At 31.4% G+C, this 22,109-nt stretch overlaps 1 protein-coding gene across 1 annotated transcript; it reads right to left on the bottom strand.

The window, feature by feature from the left end:
* Nucleotides 1-5,587: 5,587 nt before the first annotated feature.
* LOC137397487 (acid-sensing ion channel 1C-like) lies at nucleotides 5,588-20,437 on the bottom strand. Its single transcript, XM_068083779.1, has 12 exons — nucleotides 20,411-20,437; nucleotides 19,637-19,746; nucleotides 19,398-19,527; nucleotides 17,627-17,778; nucleotides 15,524-15,705; nucleotides 12,291-12,427; nucleotides 11,793-11,891; nucleotides 11,304-11,475; nucleotides 9,864-9,926; nucleotides 9,393-9,533; nucleotides 8,029-8,139; nucleotides 5,588-5,745 (listed from the first exon to the last, which is right to left on the bottom strand). Exons 1-12 carry the CDS (start codon nucleotides 20,435-20,437, stop codon nucleotides 5,588-5,590), a joined length of 1,482 nt encoding a protein of 493 aa, XP_067939880.1.
* Nucleotides 20,438-22,109: the final 1,672 nt, after the last annotated feature.

Raw genomic sequence — 22,109 nt, 5'->3', positions numbered from 1 at the left:
GACTTTAGGAAAAAGCAAATACATAAACCAGGTATAAGTTCATTTTACAGGACTTTGTTTTGTTGTTCAACTTTACATTTCTTTTAAAGTCTTCATTAAAGACTGCACATAACATCAAAAAATTGTACATGCGTTAAGTTATTTGTACTAATGTTCATTACAACAACTACTGTGACTGCTTGCATAAAATTTTTTTTTAAATATTTTACATTTTTTAAAGCACCATCTTTGCTGTTCTCTTTTTGAAAACGATGTAATTTTTGGTAAGTCTAGTTAGGGTAGCTGTACTTACTAAAAAACCGCTGTCTTACTGGGTGGTTTGTTCCACAGATTACACAAAAAATTATGTAAGATATATGGGTAGCAAATCTGTCAAAAATGGTGACTATCGGAATTAGGTTGTGCGGCTTTGAAAGGACTCAGTATGTAAAAAGCTCATCAAATGAACGTTATGCAGAAATTCTTTGACAGTTTATAGAAATGAATGTATGTAATAAATGTGACCAAGTGTGATAATTTTGTTTATTTCAAAAGCAAGTGCGTTTTGTGCAGCTATGTGCTTTAAAGTATTTTCAATATTAAAACACATAGACCATCTCACAACTTCTGCAATATATGTGTAAATGTATGTATGCATTGGTGTGCATCAGCTCAAGGTTGCAGCTTTTTGTTATACCTAGAAATGCAGCATAATTAGTCACAACAAAAAATTTTTTTGTGTTTCCTGTGGAATAATTTGTATTGTTGACAATTTTAATTTAAATGCTATTGAAATATGCTTGTTTTCAAAAAAATATATTTTACATTCAAATTTAAACTTTTAACCTTTTTTTAAATAGATTTTTTTCTGTCGCTTAAGCTAGATGTGATATAATTTTATTGTTGATTTGGTATAGAATTAATGAAAGTCAAAGTTGTGTAGCAACAATTATTTTGTAACACGCCCTGAGTATTTTTATGGGTGCGGTGCATACTTTTGCAGACACTTGACTGGTCTCTACCTACATACGTATAACCTCGGTATGAACTTGGTTGGGCTTTCAGGGGCCACAGCTATCTATATTTTTCAATTTTCAATTTAGCTGTGGTAGCTTAAAAAATGCATTTCAAAAATTTGAAAAGCTTCCAAAGGTAAAGTTTTTTTAGAAATGAAAATTGAAACAAGTATTACTATTTTGTATATAAAAGATATCTTTAATTAATGATTTTATGTGCACTTATTAAATAAAAATGCTCATCTCTTTTTGAGCAGCATAAGCTGCTTAGATTTAAATCTGAATTTAGATTTAGATCACTAAAATTACCAATAAAAGGTTGCTTTCGCTCCAACATGGCTTTTGCTGGTAATTTTCATTTTAAGGGGGGTTAATCCAGATAAAAGATGCTCACTCAACACTTCAGTTTGACAAGACTAAATGGTTTTACTTTTTCCAGAAAGTACCACTGACTCTAGCCAGCTTACAAAAGAGGCAGAGGATTGCACAGCTCCCATAAACCTGTAGTAAGGTTAGAAAACAAGCCATCTTTTTAGAAGTACTTGAAGCGAACATAAAATAAAATGGTATAAAATGTGATCTTGATTGAAAACTGCTTTTTGACTGTGTATCCCTATATTAATTCATTAGCTCAGAGTGATAATAAAAAGGAAAAACAAAATTACCTAAATCCCCTAGCATTAAAAAATGGTTTCAGCCTAAATTGTTTCTTTAACTAAAAGGCTTTAAACATTCTGCCACCATTGTCAAAACAGTTTTTTTTAAATGCTACATTCAAAGCAGAATGGAAGATTTAAATAATATTATGTTTTTATATTTCTTTTTAAAGTCTCTATTGGTTTTCAAAGTTGATAAATAAAATTCCAAACAGCATCTTTTTCAATTTTAAACATTTTTTCAATTGCAAATAAAAGTGACGGCATCGAATTTTAATTTACATAATTTTTAACCAATTTTATTTAAAAAAGGTTTTCCTCTACTTTCATTTATCATTGACCAAGCACAAATGTTTCAATGGTAGGTACGCTGGCTTAAAATCAGTAGGTCAATGGTTCAAATCACCGGATTACCATTGGTGGTGTTAAAAACGGCATCCAGTCACAATGCAAAATCTCATCACTTGCCTGTGCTAAATCCCATGCACAAATTGTCACAATATATTTAGTTTCAGAACAAATTTGGTTTGAAACAAAATGACATACATGCAACAGACAGGGAATAAATCTTGGTAATTAAATTTGGTTCTTTAAATTGAAGCTTTTCTGGTACATTTAACATCAAAGGCTTATTTAAGTCGAAACAGACAATACAATACCATGTGTTTTATTCTTTATCTATTCATATTAAAATAATAAACATTGAGTAATGCAAGAGTATGTTACCGTAGTGCTCACAAAATATTGAATCAAACTTGAATCACATTTTGTAGTTTATCTTAAGACCAACAGAATTATTAACTAAGTATAGCACTGATAAAGAGTTAAAAAGAAAATATGGGGACTGAGTATTTAATGTTGAACAAGCTGGTGAAATTAACTGGAAAAAAAGATGAAGCTACACAAAGTAGAGACATGTCACTGAAGCGATACTTCCATGCAACAAACATGAACGTATAAAAACCCAAGCAAACACTGTCAGTAAGAGGAAAAGTGGCTACAAAGATTAGCAGACGTCAACTTTTCAAACTGATTAGATATGCATATGTTTCAAGCAACGTTTTTTGTCTCTGTGGATAATATCATTCCCAACTCTTCTAATTATACAATTAGTTAGAAAGACAAGAGAGCGAGCTTTAGTAGCCGTTTTTCAGACTGGATGCTGTCAGCTACCAAAAAACCCACCCACTCCAAGACTCGAGTGAAAAGGATGTCTGTCAACTTTTTCTTACCTCCTTTAAATACTCGCAATAACGGAACAGATGTTCAGCGGTTGCTAAAATGTTCTGTTTACATTTGGCAAGCAGAACATCATTTTCCATTTGTCAAGTGTACCTGTAAATGGTACCTGTATGTAAAAAAGTACCATTTTTTACCATCTTATGATCTGCCAGGTTATGTTTTCACTTTTGCCATGCTTCTTCTCTTGAGCACAGACACTACAGGCCAAGTGCCAAAACATTGTGTGTAAGTAAAACATGTTAATAAAATTTACTTCATATTAACATTTTACATCTAAATTAAAAGCAAAATTACATAAATTAACATGCTAGGTGCATTATGGGATGCATTGTAAAATAATAGTAATAAGACTATCGCTAAAAAATCTTTGAAAGCCAAACTTTATACCTCGCCTTTAGAACTTAAATTTTTAACTATGAAAAGGAAACAAGTTTGAAAGATCTGCTAATAACGTCCACTAAAGCACAGGTTTCAAGTTGATATTGGTCTACCAATATTACATGTATATACTTTGTACTAAAATAAAGATTATCCTAAATTTAATAGAAGCTGTAGATACATTTAAGAAACATGGTTTTGTGGTAAAAATACAAGGTTTTGCTCACAATGTAATTTTCTTTAGATTGAAATGTCTGCTAAAAGTAGAGTTCATATTTACCCATATATCTACTTCAGTTTGTCATTACATAATCATGTACTATGTACTTATATCTAGTACATATGTATTATGTACCTGTATCTACTTTGCAAAAACATTTTCTTCTTTATTTTGCTATAAATGTGTTACACCAATTTTATTTTATTAATAAACAAAATCATGACTTGTGTTTATCAAGAGCACATTTCGCTGTTGTTCCCTTTCTTGTGTGAATCCATAACATTAATACACAACACTTCTAAAAATAATGTATAAGAAAAACAATGAACTGCTGTATCAGTTCAAGAGTTTGTTCCTATATTTAGTTCTGTCAACCAGATAAAGAAGGGTTTACATAAGCAAATACAAGCTGATTATCTGTTTCTCTTCTAGTGAAAATATTGTAAAAAATAGGAAAGGACACATAGTATATTAGGCATAACTGAAATTACTTCAATCATATTGATTGCAGTACTTCAGATTGATAATATAAATTTAATCTTCTTCAATCAAAACAAATCTAGTTTAAATAAGTAGAATCAAACATTGACTGAAATAAATTTTAGTTTTTTGGTAAAGTAAAAATTCAGGGTGAGTTTAGATTCATATGGCTTTTGATGTATTTTAGAAGAGAAGAGATTTATTTTGGTAAATTTCAGAATATTACGTTACAATTGTAAATTTGACAAATGCCATTTGAGTGAAATTACAAGAAATTGATGAAAGCTAAGTTCTGACCAGCTACCACGATAATATAGCTAGCAGCCTCCCGGTAGAAAATGTGTTTTTTTAAATAAATATAAGCCATCAATGTTTGTTAGTTAGACAGTGAAAATTGTATGTTTATTAGAAATAAACATCAGCGCACAAAAAAAAAAAATTTATTCATATCATTCAACTTGCCAATGTTGAAAAAATTAGGTTTACAGAAATACCTTGAGTTAAGAGCGTCTCATAATACTGGCAACTATAAAAACAGGAACACTCCTAGCAGGTTTTTGCTTTGAGATAAGAGACAAGTTTGAGATACGAACCCCCAAGATGATTTTCTATACTACCACTAGGTAGTTGAGTAATTTAGCAATTGCTTATGAGAACAACATGGCTAAGTCTAAGAATTTCAGTATGGCTCAGTAAGCTCTAAAGTGCCTTTAAAAATATGGCTAAAAAGGAAAGCAAAACCACGTAGGAAAACCAGAAAGATAAAATAAAAAAGAAAAATGAAAATAAAATTAAAAGAAGTTAAATTAAAGTGTAACTTAAAAATAAAACTCATTTCAAGTGGTTGTATTTTATGCAAGTTTTATATATTCATACTGTAGGACGTTCAGGAATAAATAACCACAGGCTAAATAAACTACTAGATGTTATAGTTACTGAAAACAATGGCTACGGCTTAGACGTCTAGAAAACGTCTAGGATATAAAGTGACTGGAGACAAAGCTGACGGCCTCTTGTGATCTTGAGTTCACGGTGAGTGATTAATTGCTCCCCTGAGCAATATAACAGCAAGGTTCATCTAGGTAACATGTAACAAAAATTAAATGTTATATTACGTAGTCTCACAGAAGTGTAGTGTACCTAACATGTCGCCATAAAATCTCCCACACACTTCTGCAGCTGCTGGTGTATGTCTTGAAGATAAAAATTCTATATCGTACTGTTCATAAACATGTTGTATTTTATTGCAAATTATAACAAGCAGCTAGGTGCTTGTTAGTTTACGAACATATATTTAGGAAAATAAAAATATTACAAACATGTTTTTCCTTTGTAATATCTTGTTTAATAAGTTTTTCGAAAAGGTGGAAATATATTTATTTGCATTCAGTAGTTTTATATGGGAACAATTTGATTTGAACTGTGAACTGATATGAACTGATATATGATCTCAGGCACGTAATGCATCAATCCTGTTGAGTTGTCTAAAAGCTGCTTGGCAAAAGGTGAACTTTACAATGATTAAAGTGCTTCATTCGAACTCAGCAAAACATCCGCTCATTTGCAGTGCCAGTCCAAAACCACCTTTTATTTTGTAGAAATGTCTGTTTTGGTCATCAATAAACTATTTTGTTTTCTTTAAAGACAGTAACGGAGTTCCGGGCATTTCTCTTCAGTATCAGTAGCGAGAGCTTGATAAGACCAAATTCTATGAACTCTATAAGGGTTAGGAAACTTGCCCCAAGGCAGATTCCAAGTGTGCCTCCAAGGTTTGCTGCAAAATATATAGTAACTACATGTATATGTACTACCCAGAGTTGCCCAGGTAACAAAAAAGTCTTTGAACAGAAAATAAATTTTTATATAACATTTGCCATTTTAAATTGTAAGTTAAACATCGTGAGATGATTTTTTATGTAGTTGAAATAAGTTACTAAAAAAACAACTGTAAAGGTTTTCAAGCTTTGCCAAACAACAGTAACTTTCAAACTACATGTCATGAGGAAAAGGTGTTATGCAGGCCAACTAACTTAAAAATAAATAAAACACCTGTACAGGTTTTCAAACACTCAAAAATTTAAAATTTCATAACTTGAAAGTAGTGTTTCATTAAAATAAATTTAAGGAAAGCTAAAAATGCAAAAGTGTTTGAATGTAAATGTGAAATCATGAGCGAGTAATGACAAAATATAGTCTATTTTGTTACTATTACAATCCAATGTTATTTGTTTTACAGTTATATGATTTCAGTTCGTGTCAGTGTTGGCATGCAAAAATTAGCATGTCAGTAGGCTAATACCGTAGTCTATAGGTACTAATCATCATCATTAAAAATAGTGCCTAAATACTATGTTAAACCCGGTAACTATAAGTACCTACAATGACTTTAGTGATTTTTGTGGTCACGATATGCATCCCCAAGATAATATAACATTACAATGTACTGCGTAGAGAGGTTTTACCTTCGAGCCATACGTATAACATTAACCCTGAATCTAACTTAAATGAAATTAGTTCACTAAACACATACTTGAAAGAAGTTTTACAATGTATTGTAGTAAACCTTAAACTTTTAACGTTAATTTTTTGATGGCCAAACATTGTAATTTTTCCGGAAACCGGATATAACGTGTCACGAGTACGGATAACTCGCCATGGAAGGTTCAGCGATGTATATATTTTAATAACATATATAGTTGGTATGAAAATCTATATATATATATAAATATATATATGTATATATATATAGATTGATGAAAAAAGTAAATTGCAGAGAACCCAAGTCCTAATTCATAGAAAAATTGGAATTGCCATCATTAGACAGCTTCATTCATGAATCAATTGTCACTATTACTCCTTTGATAGCGATTTAAAAAAGATAAATGAGATTCAAAAGTTGATGCATGAAAACTTATGGCCATAAAACTGTTTCTTATGAAAAGCGCATTTTGGGGCATTTTCAAATAATTACACAATGTCTCACTGACTAATCATTTATGATGGTCTTTTATCAAATCGAAATTCATTATTAAACACGCTTAATAAAGTAATATTTGTTTGCTACTACCTAATAAAAAAACATTGTAAAGGTTATCTAGCTATGAGCTGTTTAAACAAAATCTCTTATTATTTGTATATAGATATATATATAGATATATATTTATGTATTTATATATATATATATATATATATATGTATATGTATACATATATATATATATATATATATATATATATATATATATATATGTATATATATATATATATGTTTATATATATATATATATATATATATATATATATATATATATATATATATATGTATACATATTTATAAATATATGTATACATATATATAAATATATGTATATATACATATATATATGTATTTTGATATATACATATATATATACAAGTATATATATTTATATATATGTTTTTGTATTTATATACATGTATATATATTTGTTGTATAGCTATATCACATAGTATGTATAACTGTATAGCCATTCTTATACGATTTATACTGACTAAAGTGAAAAGAAATTTTATACCTTATGCAAATATATAACTGTATCAGCAGTATAGAAAGAGGTTTATGTACTACTACAATGTGGGCATCCTAACTTGAGATTCATCAAATTAAATCAATTTTTAAATGAACATTCAAAAAATATTTTAATTTAAATAAGTATCTGTCTAACCACATATAAAGTCAGATTTCTAAGTTATTTCCACCTGCAGATTGTACCGTGATCAAAGACGATTTAATAGTAGTCACTGTATTACGTAGAGGCTACTCACACAAAAACCAAGATGCAATTAAAATTAATAATTCATGTTTGTTGTGGACTTTCTGTTAGCTAATTTGTTTTATTACGCGTTGGACTGAACGAGAAAATTTTAAATAAGTGTCAAAAAAACTGTTTAGTAGTTGTTGATGGTGTCAATTCCTAAGTTATGTGCATTTCGATGCAAACATCATCTTGATCGGAAAGTCTTTTCAACTTATCTCTTAGTACAACTTCCCAAGGTACATTTTGCAGACTTTTACTTACCAATCATGTCTATTCCTGTGTAGGCGATGCTTTCTTCAAGGTACTCATATGACATCTCACCATAGTAGATATTAATGATCAAGTAATTTTCTTTCCACTGTTCTATACATTCTTTAAACAAACAGTTAAATTAAAATCATTTTAATGCTGTCTAGTTGCTATCATAAATGCAACTATACAGCCCATGTTAGTATTTTTTTCAATGTTTTGCAAAAGTTTATTCGATTTTATGCCTTCCTTGTTAAAACTTATAATTTTTTTTAATGTTGCTCATATTTCTTTTAGTAAATTTTACTTTGAGTATTTGAAAAGTTCATTTGTGTCTTGTTACTATTTCAACTAATACCATAGTTTAAATTTGATTCTATGGCTAGGATCAGTGATCGATGTCATTTACTCGTGAGTACACATTTTATGGGCAGGGTTTTTGAGTTATTAAGAGTTGCCTACACATACCATCTAAGGTCTGATATTGGATATGTCTTAAGAGTGTGCAATTTAATTTTACAGATTTAGTTATTATGTACAGTGTAAATAGCGAGTTGTAAATATTAGTAAAAAAATTTCAACCCTCAAATACTGACTTATTTCCTGTTGCCAAGCTTTAAGAAAAATATATGAAGCTCTATATGATCAGCATATATAGCTAAAAATGGAAAATTGTTGGCCAAGACATGACTTTATACCACAAAATGGTAATGAACTGCAGTTTCTTATAAAAAGTTTCAATCAAGAACAAATAACATCTCTTAACGCTTGTGTAATTTAACAATAAAATATGTGTTGTTTGTAATGTAATGTTTGTTGACAAGTTATCGCAAATAGGAAATGCTGTGAAAACTTAGCAAAAACTGTTTTATTTTATTTTGAAGTAAGTTTTAAAGATACTTATGTTAAAACTTATTTTTTAGGTTGATTTTATTATTTTGTGGTAGAGCTGTAGTGCCTCAACATATCAAACCACTGATTTTTATTGCACACAAAAGTTTTTAAAAGCAATCCTTTTTATTCCTTTGTCATGTTGAACTTCCTTTTTTTATCCATTGTTGCGACATTGTCAAAAAAATTGCAAGCAAACACATAACTTGGTCAAAGAAAAAAAATCACAAGAACAAATATGTCTCGCACACTGGTAGTAGATGTTTCCTTATAAACAGTTTTAACAGTACAACTCAGCAGCTACATAACTAGTTTGCTCAACATTAGTTAAAAGAAACAGGTATTTTGTAATAATTGTCAGAGTGTTCATAATTGTGCTTTTCTTGTAAACATTCCGGCTGTTACGCCATTTTACACCATGACGAAGTGATCGATACATAAAGTAAACACAGATGTTAGTGTTACTACTGTAGCCCTCTACTCACCAGCATCACAGAGAGTTGACTCTTTGTTCCAATGTGGGCTGGGAAATCTGTTAAAGGACAGGCCAGCGGTGTAGCGAACTTCATGACAAACAGACTTACACTTGCAATTTTGCAGCAGCTCCGCATTTACAGTGAACTCATCTGCACAAAAAGAATAAAGACGCACACTAAATTATGTAGGACATTTTCTTTGAAAGATAAATTGCCACAACAATAAGTATTGTTGCATTAAAACGTTTTATTCTAAATTTTTTTCTAAGAAAACAAATTATTGTTTTTCATTACTAAAATAACTTAAAGCTAACGTTACAATATGCTACTAAGTTGGTAAAAATCTTGTCAACACCGCAAATTTAGAATTTTAAGCGTGAAATGTAAAACAGATGTAAAACAGAAAACAGTTAAATATTTTTACCAAACTCAACTTTTCTCCTTGTGACTATGGCAAAGGTAAATTAAACAGGTACTTACTTTTAGCTGTTATCCCACACTCGATCATCTCTTGAATGGTGCATGTCTCTGAGCCATTTAGTGCTGTCAAGCAGAATGCACAAATATCAATATTAGTACTTTAAGTAAATCCATTACTTTCAAACCAAATTAAACAAAGCAATTTGGCACATTGCCAATTTGGCAATGTGCAAGATGGCATATCATGCAAAATATATATATATATATAATATATATTATATTTTATACCATACTAAACAGACAGCCAGCTCGACCACTGGCATATGACTATGCAAAGGCCAACATCAAAGTTTCGTCAGACTGGACCCCTGATGGAATGGCAGCTAAGCATGCACTGAGCATGTATTTGATACTACAAACTACTATATACTACATGGAGCGTAACTCTGTCTAACAATTATCGTTACAGTATAATTTGGCGTAAAAATCTATGCAACTTATTTTTTCACCTCAAATTTGACTAAATTTGTTATATTTAAGGTATTGAATGGCTATTTGCATTCATGAAATGACATCGCCTTTTTCTTTGACAACCAGAAGCGACTTCACTGGCAAAGCAAACAGCTTTTAATAGAGCCGCTGTGGATGGATTTTTCGCCAAGCTCTCTGACATAATGCTTAGGTATGTTAACCTCTATATGCAATATCACAAACTATGAGTCAAAGGAATTAACATTTTGTTTTGTTAGCTGCAGCAGTTTTTTAATTGTTGTTAATTATTCCAGTTCTGCATTTTGTTTTAAATTATTTTAGCTTTGGGTTTGTGAGTGTAAATGTTTTTGCTGCACAGTTTCATTGAAGGTTGACATCTTGCACATTCTTAGACACAGCTTCGAAGTCAGACAAATACACTGCAATATATATATATTAACACATACAACAAAAATATACTTTGTTTAAAGCTTGTTGTATTACTTATTTCATTGATTATTTAAATAAATCAACTTGTAACATAAAACTTTTCTTTTTGTTAACCAAAAATCTGCTGGCACTGCTTACCCTTGTCATTGGGTAAGTTGTGTTGGTAAAATAATGATTTACTGATAATTAGTCAAAGCAAGAAGGCATACATGTTAAAGTAGGTGCCTATAATGAATAAAGCAACATATTTAACTACCTTCTAAAAGTAACTTAATAGAAAAAAGCTAATATTGTGAGCTCATTCAAGAAAAATCCAAAAAGTGGCACTACTTAACCCACCTTCCCTTATACAGGTTATCTTATTCACTACACACTCTGCCATAACATTCGCTGCACTTTTTCACAAGAAACCAAAAATATGTCCAACTTATCAGTGAGATAGAAAAATCTTAATGTATCTATGATACTTAAATAGCAATAACAGTATTAATCAGGCTACAAGTTATTCAATGCGTGGAAAAAAGAAAAATTTCAAGAAAATCTTATCCGTTATCATAAAATGCATTAGGCTGTACTTACGAGGATCAAATATATCTTTGCATCCACATTTTTTAATAATGTGGGAAACTTTGCATTCACTCTTACACGCTGAATAGGAGTATACTGAGTAGTGATGTAAAGGGTTTGGTAGATTATCAGTATCAAAGCAATCTGCCTGCCCACCATCAGCGTATGGAGGTTTTCGTTTTATCTAAGAGAGACATGCAGTATTATATTACCGAAATGAAGCTTACCAGCCTCTTTTTATAATATTTAGCAGCTAGTTCAGTAGTTCTACCATTACCAAAAGAAATCAAAGCAAACAATCATAACCCTAAAAGTTAATTGCCAAATCATCCTTTTTTGTCTAGTAAGCTTACTTTCATTGCAAAGCCATAAAAGATGGCTTTGGCATTTTAAAGCAAACGTGCTAAATTGTATAAATTTCATTTCAACTATTCATTTTCATACTTTTAAAACTTTTTTTATCAAATTAAAACATTTAATGTTGGAATCATGACACGCTACCTCTTTTCTTTGCACAAGAAACTGAGTTTCTTGGCCTGGAGAGATTCCATAGCTTAGCTCTGTCATAAGGGGAACCTGGGAGGCATCATGTAAGGCAACCTAAAATAAACCCATTTTAAAATACTTATTTACACTTTCATTAAAGAATTGACTTGCAAGCCAACAAGCAGTGCTACAAATTATTAGTGTATATGCTATTCTTAATAAAATATTGATCTTTAAAAATTGTACCATTGTTAGGAGACAGATGATACATGTACTTCAAATTCAGAGCATAATGTTGCCATTCTATATTTTAACACCATTCAGTTTGCAATGAAGTTGCTTTACGAATTGTACCAAAGTTTTGCAGAAGTTTTTTTGCAAAGTGCTGGTTGTTGATTTGGACCAATTATCTTAAAAAAATTGATCAAAAAATAGTGAAAAAAAAATTTTCAGACTCTAGTTGTAAATAAAATATATCCAAAAGATTTAGTTGAAATATTCATCGTTACTTACAGAGAAACCTTCAGAGTAAGAATATGGCCCGATGTAATACTCAGCAACCATTGTGTTCAACACAAAACTTACTCCTCCGCTGTAACCTGGTGTGTGAGTCAGAAAGTTTCCATTATTGTTAAACTGAAAGCAGTAGCCTGAAATATTCAATTGAGTTATTACAGAAATAATTAAACTGTCAGGTTTCAAGAAAATTCCTATAAACTTCTTATTCATAACTCAACTAGTACTCTGTCGGTATAGCGAGTCATTAAGGGTCCTCAGGTAGAATAACTATGTATATAATTATTCTAAAATAAAAGAGATAGTTGATTGGTGTTGTTGTTAGATAGTCGATATGCCATGCTAAAAGCTGTGACTGTGAATCCTACATGATGCAACCTACTTTCCAAACTTCCAACTAGAAGCTATGGAAAAAAACAGGAAAATTTAGCTCTTATTATAGTAATTATTGTATGGCACTACTCAAAGTTCAAATAAACAGGCTTTAATGAGTAAAATGTTCAAACTGTAAACTCTCAATTTTTTTTATAAAAACATCGTCACATTCACTCTATGTTATTATGGTTTAAGATAAAATATAAAAATTGGTGATAAAAAGTATGCGTTTGGGTCACTTTATGCAAGCATGTATTATACACATATATATAAATAAATTAATTAATTAATATATGTATTGCCCTGCTCAAAATTTAATTACAGAGGTCCTACTAATTATTAAAAAAGGTTATTAAATGCTATTATAATTATTAATGTTATTAAAGTGGTTCACTCTTAGCTTTTATCTTAGCCGATATATATGGTCACATAGGTACTTATTTGACATTGTCTATCATTACAGATTAATATATAAAAAAATTATATAAAAGTTATATTTTTTGCAACAATTTGTAAAAGACTTATTCAATACTTTGGTTTTTTGTCGACATTATTAGTTTTGACAGAGTTTATTTACGAACTTATAGCCGTTTGCTTTGGAACGTTTGTTATATAATTATTGCCCCAGAAACTCTGTATGATACGGACACTGTTGCAATCTAACTAAACTTACTCAGGTGTTGGCCAGATAGCAGTCAGAAAGCCTTTGACACTTGAAAGGAATGATGATGAAACTTTAGAGTGGCTTTCTCAAAATAGTTTAGCTATGAAACAAACGCCTTTCAAGACTTATTCAAGTCATTTTCCATGAAGTTTTTTGCTGAAAGCGCTTAAGAAGTTAAGGAGTTCAAGTGAAAAGTATATTTTGAACTTCAACTTGGCAGTGCCTATACCGTGTCCAATTTTACAATTAAACATTTAAATAGTTTAAAACTGGCCCCTTTCTACCTTGAGCTCTTTAATTAAAGATACCCCAAGAAAAGTCAGAAAACACTTTTTTTCTCACAAGATTTTCGTTGTTTGGTTGCATATAATATTTGTTGTGTTTTACTAAGTTTTACTGACAGGCAGTTTGAATACTCTGAAAAAATATCATTCTTCACATTGCAAAAAGTTTAAGCCCATTAGTGACCTATTATAAATCTCTAATGGAAGTTAAAATTTCTACTATTAAAACTGTATTTAAAAGCAAACGTTAAAACAAGTTGGGTGTTTCTTGGCATTAAAAAACAACATGAATTCTAGCGATAGGTTTTTTAGCAAAATACTTCTTTAAATGTTTTACTTGTGGTATAGTCCTAGTCTAGCTGTCTTTTAAAGCCGTGTGTATTACAGACTATAACATGATTGCCTTCCTGTTTTGACTAAAAATACTTATAATGTAGTACTGAAATATTTTATTTAAATCATAAATGCATGTTAAATGCAAAGAAAAACTGAAAAGGGCAAATTAACGTTATGATATCATGTTTTGACTGTGTCATTAGTGTGTAATAGCATTATTGGTTCTATCTACTGGTTGATTTTCAGGTTTACAGATTAGCTGGAGCAAATCCTATTACAATTATTACCTTGGTAAATAAACATTTAAGTTTTTTTAAAGCAGGAGAAAAAACGGAGAAGCCTAGCAGGTATCAATGGCGGAGTGCCAACTTTGCTGCTTTTGTTCTAATATTGACGAATGCTGGTTCACAAAATGTCACAAAATTATTCATTGATTAGATGCCCTGTAAAGCGAAGGCACCATCAAGGCAATTTGAATACTTTGGGAATTATTGCAGCTGTCAAAACTCTCCCAATAGTTTGCGTTGGGAGAGTTTGACAACTCAAACTTTTGACAGTCAAATCTTTGAGTTTAGTTTGACAGCCAAATGAACATGAATGTTGCATAAGTGTCCAGTAAAACAATTAGTTAATCCATTGAAATTCAAAATTAACTCTACAATAACTATTAAACAGTTTATGCTGGAAAGTTTATTGAAGTGTTTGCAAAGTGATATCAATTGTATCATCAAATCAATTCTGACATTAAAAATAATTTTGGAAAATTTAAGACTTATAAACTTTGGGCTGAAACAATCTGTCATTATATGACTCTAATAAATTCTCATACAGTGATTCTGTAGCAACACATGTGTGCATCAGTGTCAAAGCACTGCTCTTAGTTGTCAATTAGATCGTGTTTCCATGGGCGCTATTGTAACCAAATTTATGTGCCCTTTGTCAAGGTTGACGAACCACCTTGGCATTTGTCTATGACTTTAAGAAATCAAACAAAAATGAAGCTATAAAGCAAAATCAGGACAAGACTTATGCACACAAAAGCAACAGAATTGGTTGCCAAGGCCGTTTCTATGGTACAAGAAGGACAAGTCGCACATGCATTACTTGTATTGTAAACAGCAACACTGAAATGCGACAGAGTAAAAGCTATATGGCTGTTTCCATGATAGCATTTCAACGCCATATTGGATGTGTTGCTGCATTATCACTCTAAAGAAACTTAGTGAAAAGAAAATCAAAATGATTTGACAAAGTCTTGGTAAAAATGAAACTGTCATTGTTCTATTCCTTCAGCGATAGCTGGAATAGAATAATTAATTGCTGAGTTCTTTAGTAATTATTTATATTTTTGTGTGCAACATTAGATAATTTAAATTAAATTCTCTGAATGAAGTTTTGTACTTTTAAAACCATGTACTTAGTGAGCTGTTGCTAGAAAGCATGGTAATTCAATTATGCATACAAAAAAATTCAAGTCTGAGCAAGATATTTTATCAACTGCTACCAAGTGAGACTGTATGAGTGCTATTCAAAAATCGTTTGCAACCAACTTATAGGTTTAGCATGCTAACCTGCATCAGTGTCTACGAGGTCTATTATCTGGTCACAAGGCAATGGTTTCCCCTTCACTCCACAATAATTAAAGGTTTCATTCAAACCATGAGCTATGCTTTTTAAGTAAGCCTCCGTTGTTTTTGCTGGATTCCCACTTTCCGTTGTAAGATGTTTAAGTGCTGGGTCACTCCAGTTATACCTGTCAATTTTGTTAATAGTGATATACATATCTGTCATTGTAGTTGAAAATGTTAGCTTTAGCATTTGTGAGATGATATTCTATTTACATAGACATGTCAGTTTTACTATTAAACAAGTTTGGGTCACTCCAGTTGTCTATCAATTTCATTTTTGATAAAAAATCAAAATTCTTGTTATACCGATCAATTATACCGGTAGTAGTGTATTAGCAGCCCTAGTTAAATCCGCCAGTCACCGCAGTGGTAAGGTTTTAGGTCACATCCTTGTATTTCTTCAATGAGTAAATGATACAGTGACCTGAATATTATCTATTACAAATCTTCTTTAGCTTTTAGAATATTCGGTTCATAGTGAAGTGGTTTGGATTCGAGTCCCAGCGAAAACTGGCCGTAGTCTTTAAAAAAGTTGATTTTATATGCCTTGGTGTTACATTCATTGGTAACTTTTTGAACATTTTATTGCATCCATATAATCCTTGCTATACAGCCTGACATTTAAAATATTAGTCCAGATTGACACACGATTTTTAATTGCTTCATTCAGCATATGGTCACTTATAGTGGGAATTGTAAAATAAAACTGTAATACTGGCTACATCGGAAAAAGAAATGGTAATTCACATTAACTGCAGCTACACATGAACTGGGAAAGGTCAACAGAACACTGTTCTTAATGATCATCAATTTTTATGTCATTATTTTGCTGTTTGCTCATATATATATATATATATATATATATATATATATATATATATATATGATGATTATTGCATGGCAATATGAAACTATTAGTAATAAAGTTGTTTTAAACTTAACTTTAACTTTCATTTTTACCCAATTTTATATATATATATATATATAGATCCATAAATAAAAACGTAAGATTTGAACAGAGTGCTCAATGATAAAATCAGAGCAAGATAAAATCAATAAAACAGACTATAACTTTAGATAAAACACTTTATTACTAGTAGTTTCATGCTTGGTAAGAGCAATCCTCAGATGAAGTGTTAGCACCAGTTTTGGTTACTTATATACAGCTGGAACTATGGAAATTACTAAAACTTCATAGCTGGAAGATCTGGATTCACAGAAGCATTAGGTTTTTAAATTGGACAGCAGAAACTTGTTAGCATGTCTGCAGGCGCTGACGAGTTCAGTGCGCTTGCTCAATGAATCAAGGTGTGGCCTGTATATAATATAAAATTTTTCTTGTAGACACAAGATACAGTTTTTAGAGCCATTGGCCAGCGGTATGGACTGCTCCAGTATTCTCCTGTTAATGGAATAGTTAGTGTTTGAATCCTTCAACCGCCATATGTGCTTGCTGAGTTCAATGGCAGTTCTTTTACTTTGTTGTGTAAACAACGCTTTATGATTGTTATAGCGCGTTTTAAATGAAGTTTCTGTTAAGCCAATGTAGTTAGCTTCACCATTGTGAGAGGTGACAGTGGCTTGGTAAATTATCGCAGACTGCAAACATTTCTCCTGTAGTGGGCAGTTGGCTTTCACACGATAGTTGCAAGATTTTGCTGGTGAATTTTTCCTGGTAGATTCAAAAGTTTTTCAAGTCATTTCAAGCGTTTCAAGAGCGTGAAGCAAGATCCCCGCTAAATCCAAGCTCCTCTGGTAAGATTTGCTAAGTCGAGTAACTCTGACTGTAGAAAAAAACTTCAAAAGCTGGAGTAAACAATATTTATTCCTTGTTTAATTATTGTGGTAACAATTCTGGCTTTCTGACATTGATGATATACATGTTGGTTGAAATGCGTAATTAAAAACTCAATTGGCTACATATAGAAAAAATATTGTTATACCTTCATAACTGACTACTAATCATTCTTACGCAAACATCACCTTTTAGCAATGACGTTTGTTATTCATGTCAAAAAAATTATTTTAACACAGCCTGCTACCTACCTGTCTTCAGCATCAAAGTTTTCATTAGCATTATTCAACCAAAGGTCTGTCATCCACATATACACCAAATCTTTTTCTTGCTGTGTAAGGTGTTCCGGAACAATCTGAGATCTTTTCCAATAGTTTCTGTTACAGATTGTAACCGTTGGGAACTGAAACAACATATTCCTCTAGGTAAACAATAACAAAATAATGATTGGCACACTTCCTCACAATCAGCCATCAGCCAATACAACCAATATATTATTATATATAACCAAACTTTTCCAAATTAAAATATTTGTTTATAGTTGTGTGGCAAATTTTTTTCATTTTGTCTACTTGCTTCAAAATGGATAGGCGCAAAGTAATGCATTGATGCTAATTATATACTTAAGGGATATATTCACAAAATGTAGCACAAGTAAAGTTTTCTGTGGTAAAATGAATGCCTATAAACACTCATCAGTCTATAGCAATGAAAAATACTTTGTATATAATTATGTTTAAAATCATAGCATTATCTGACTGCTCTTCAATAAAGCTTTTGCATCAATAATAAATTTCATACAATATTCGTGGTTAAAGTCACCTCCAGGTTTGAAGATTACTCATATGATTTGAATTATCCTTTAACATAGCCTTATTTATCAGAAGACTATATGAATAAATGAAGGAAATTTCATGTTGCCATAGACACAAAATCTTTGTAAAGGATGCCATTTTGAAGCATTCTAGGAGGCCATTTTAGAGAAAAATTCAATTCATAACCCTAAATATTCTGAAAGTTTAGCATGATTTTCTTTTAAAGAACACCAGAACACCAGAGCAATAACCCTAGACTGGTTTCAAAGAATAAAATAGAGTTTTGAAGCCAAATATTTTGCTAATGTGGCAGAAAACACAGAGCACATGAGTGTGAAGTTTGAAAAAATTGGCCAAAATGTGGAAACGCATAGCGTTTGCGAGGACTATCCCACGCATACCCTTACCGACCAAGTGAGATTTATTAATAGTAATATTGAAAGTTGAACTTGTGAGTATTAAATCTAACTTTGTTGTGAGAGCTTTCTGCATTGGGTCTCATGTGTAGGTACTTGACAAAACAGTGTGTATTAATGTAAGTATTTCGGGTGTCTGTATGCACCGAGTTGTGTTTGTTAACTTTTAGAATCTGCTTAAGGTAAGTGCTTGGTGATTATGTCCTAGCATCGCAGTGTGAAACACCAACATAATTCAACATACACATAGTAACTACAATGCAATTAATTAGTTTGCACTGAATATGGAAAATATTTAATAAGTTGCACCATACTTATGTTGATTTGTGCTAGTATATTCTTGGGTGTAGCTGTGCGTGTCTCAAACTAAAAAATTGGAAAAGCTACTAAAGTTGCGCTTGCTAATTATTTGTTCTCCTAATTAAAAGTGTTTTGTCAATGAGTTCGGTGTACATGCACAGCCATAAAAATGCTGTAGCTTTCAAAAGAACATTTTTGTGTTTTTGTCTATTTTATGGTCTCGACCAATACTTCTATAATTGTTGAAGTGCATGTATATAAGGCCGTATTACAGTAAATTTGTCGTTTTTGTTCCATCGGTTAAAAGCTTTGGTAATGCTTTGGACACTGCGATGAGAGCATGTCACCAGATATATATATATAAAGAGCTAAAGTTATTCATAAATATTTGTGACAACTAGCCAGTAACTGTGATATCAATTGAAAAGTGCGTTATATACCAAACAAATAAATTCGTTTAAAAGAAAGAAATAGTTTTAAATATGACTTACTGTTAAGTTGTCAGCATTCTTGAGTTTGATTTTAGTTTTGATGAGTAGTTTTGCAAAATCTTGCAGAAATAAAACTGATGCTATCACAACATAGGTCACTCCACCAGCTATGATAAGACTCCAGAAAAACCTACAAAAACATAGTAGCTTGAAGATTATACAACATATACATGTACTATGTTATATTCGATATATATAATATATTATTTTCAATATAGACATTATCTTTGTAATTTTACAGGAGCGACTCTGGTCTAATGATAACCCACTGGCGCCGTAAAACTGCAAGGCAGCGGTTTGAGCCTCGCAACAGGCTGCCCCATATATGACCCTTGTACATGCAGAAGCCCTGCACAAGATCTTAATTTGCTCCTATGCTCACAACAGTCTCCAATCTTGGTGGTGAAGTTCATCAATACCCGAAATAACCAACTAGCCAGGTTTTTTCATAAAACCTTTTTAGTTTCTAAAATATGCCTGGAAACACGATGCATATGAGCTCAGTAGAAAAAAATTCAAGGATAATATATTTTGCAATCTCATTTCAATTTTTGGAGAATCTTTATTTTAGAGTATATTAGTCAGTGTGACTATGATGTACAAACTTAGCATCGATGGGCCAGATCTTTAAATCTTGTGTAACCATGAAGTAAGTAATGAAGTAAGCGTGTTGTAATCCTTTCAGCAGCAGCTTCAAAAGCTGCTCTACAAATCAATACTTTATATTCTTCCATCATGCTATTCCGAGCACACATTCTCAGCTGATAAACCAATATGTGACAGCGTGAAGTATAGAGTACAAGTCATAAAGACTTGCTTTATTGATCCATCATTGTGGCAACTATTGGTAGGCGCAATCAGTTTGCTTTTAGAATCAGCCTATTAGCTCAATGCTTCAGTTACCCTAGCATTTTGCAAATTCAGATCTAGAGCAGAGCTAAGCAGTTGAGCATTAGTTTGGATAAAATTAGTTTTAGTCGAGACGAATGTTTTCCAATAACTGTTCCAACTACCACTGCGCCTCTAGGTGGAAGAAACATCTTATCCAACCACTTAAATAAATAGTTGCATTAGTCTAAAAAATTGTTTTAAGTATACGTCTGCATAACATCGTATCATAATCAATGTCAAAAAGAGAGAAATATGGATAAACTTACTACAGAGAAAAATTCTATTAATTGTAACATAAAATATTCAATACTAAATTCCCTTGCTCTGTACGGGGCACACTTGCTTAGTTTGAATAATTCCTTCTCTATGAAGCAAATGCTTCATGGTAAATGGTTCATGGTTTTTGTGCACACTTTGACAACCAGAGCGCAACTGCTCCTAATGTAGTAGATGCGATATTGCACTTTCATCTTAGATATTAAAAATATAAAATCACATCATCTGAGTTAAAACATGCCTCTTTTTTGACAGAGCCATGCAACCTCTTTAATGAGCCACGCACACCCTAAATATTAGGCTTGTCCTAAAGTTAGAAATGCACTAAACTAGAACAACATAGCTTGGCAAACTGTTATTTTCGTAGCTTTATTTGTGACTGATGCTTAATCACCGGTAGCTATTACAAACATGACTACAGCATCCAGTAATATAAGTTATGAACAATGAGGAAATAATGCAATATTTCACACAAGCCGACATAAAGAAAAACAATACCAGCATTTCATCTGTACATTATTAGCCACTTTTAAAAAAGTGTCTAGCTAAAATTTATTGCTGAGCAACTTATTAAAAAATAGCATTGAAACTGTGCAAATTTTTCACAAAGATTTTGGTTAAATTTGTCACTGCTATGTCTGTTTTTCACCAAATTTAGCTATTTAACTGAAGCCACCAGTTTTTAATTTAAAAATTCCTAACTTGAAGGCGGTCAAGCAATTTAGCATAATCATTATGGAATTGGGCAGTTAATAATTCTGCAAACTAAGTGTTGAGTTTTTCGTAAATAAAGATTTTTATGGTAAAAAGATAAAGGCAAACATGCCACTACCTAAACTGAGCAGTTAGTAGATATGGCTGTTCATTTTACCTTCAGCTGAAAATTGCTGCATCTTTGTTTACTTCAAGCAATATTCGTAGTTTACCACCTCCTTATCATTTGTATTATATTATGTTTTTGGCATATTTTGTCATGTGCATCCTCTTTTTTAAAAACTTAAAGAGTATAAAATACTAATTTACTTTGTTTCGCACTAGGAAATCATTCGCTTTTTATCAGCCCATTAGAGGTGTAGGACAGCTGAGAAGTAAAATGTCATTTATTACCGTAATTTCTTTACTATTTTTTGCCTCATTGTCTGATTTGCTTAAACTGCTTTGACCCTGTGTAAATAGAGGTAATATATATCTACATATTGTTCCTATACCAATTATTTTGAAAGCAGAATTTAAAACTGAGACTTTGATAGTGCAATAATCAAAAATATTTTAAAGAAGTCAACAAAAAAGTAAAGCCATTTTTCCTTAGCGCGCTAATTTTGCAGAAGCAGTATATTTATGATTACATCATATGGGTTGAGATGAGTTTTATGCACAAAAACAGATGTACTTTTAAACAAATTACTGACACATAAGGTAGGCCTGTTTGATAAAATCATTAAATTTTTACTCTGTTAATAGTGATTAAATATATAGCTTTCGGCCAATCACTGAAGTCTAATAATAAAATATTTTAGTATTAGTTGTCATACGTTAATAACTATG

The sequence above is a fragment of the Watersipora subatra genome, chromosome 5 (assembly GCF_963576615.1).
Source record: "Watersipora subatra chromosome 5, tzWatSuba1.1, whole genome shotgun sequence".
Taxonomy (NCBI): domain Eukaryota; kingdom Metazoa; phylum Bryozoa; class Gymnolaemata; order Cheilostomatida; family Watersiporidae; genus Watersipora; species Watersipora subatra.
Note: the sequence above shows the minus strand (reverse complement) of the source record. Positions and strands in the feature narration are given on the sequence as shown.

Excerpts from the sequence above, each read along its gene's own strand:
- LOC137397487 (XM_068083779.1), bottom strand. The coding sequence starts at position 20,437 with ATGTTTCTTCCACCTAGAGGCGCAGTG. Across the intron at positions 15,706-17,626 it reads AACTTTGATGCTGAAGACAG|GTATAACTGGAGTGACCCAG; the intron begins GTAGGTAGCAGG and ends CAAAATTGACAG. Across the intron at positions 11,892-12,290 it reads CTTACTCTGAAGGTTTCTCT|GTTGCCTTACATGATGCCTC; the intron begins GTAAGTAACGAT and ends GGTTTATTTTAG.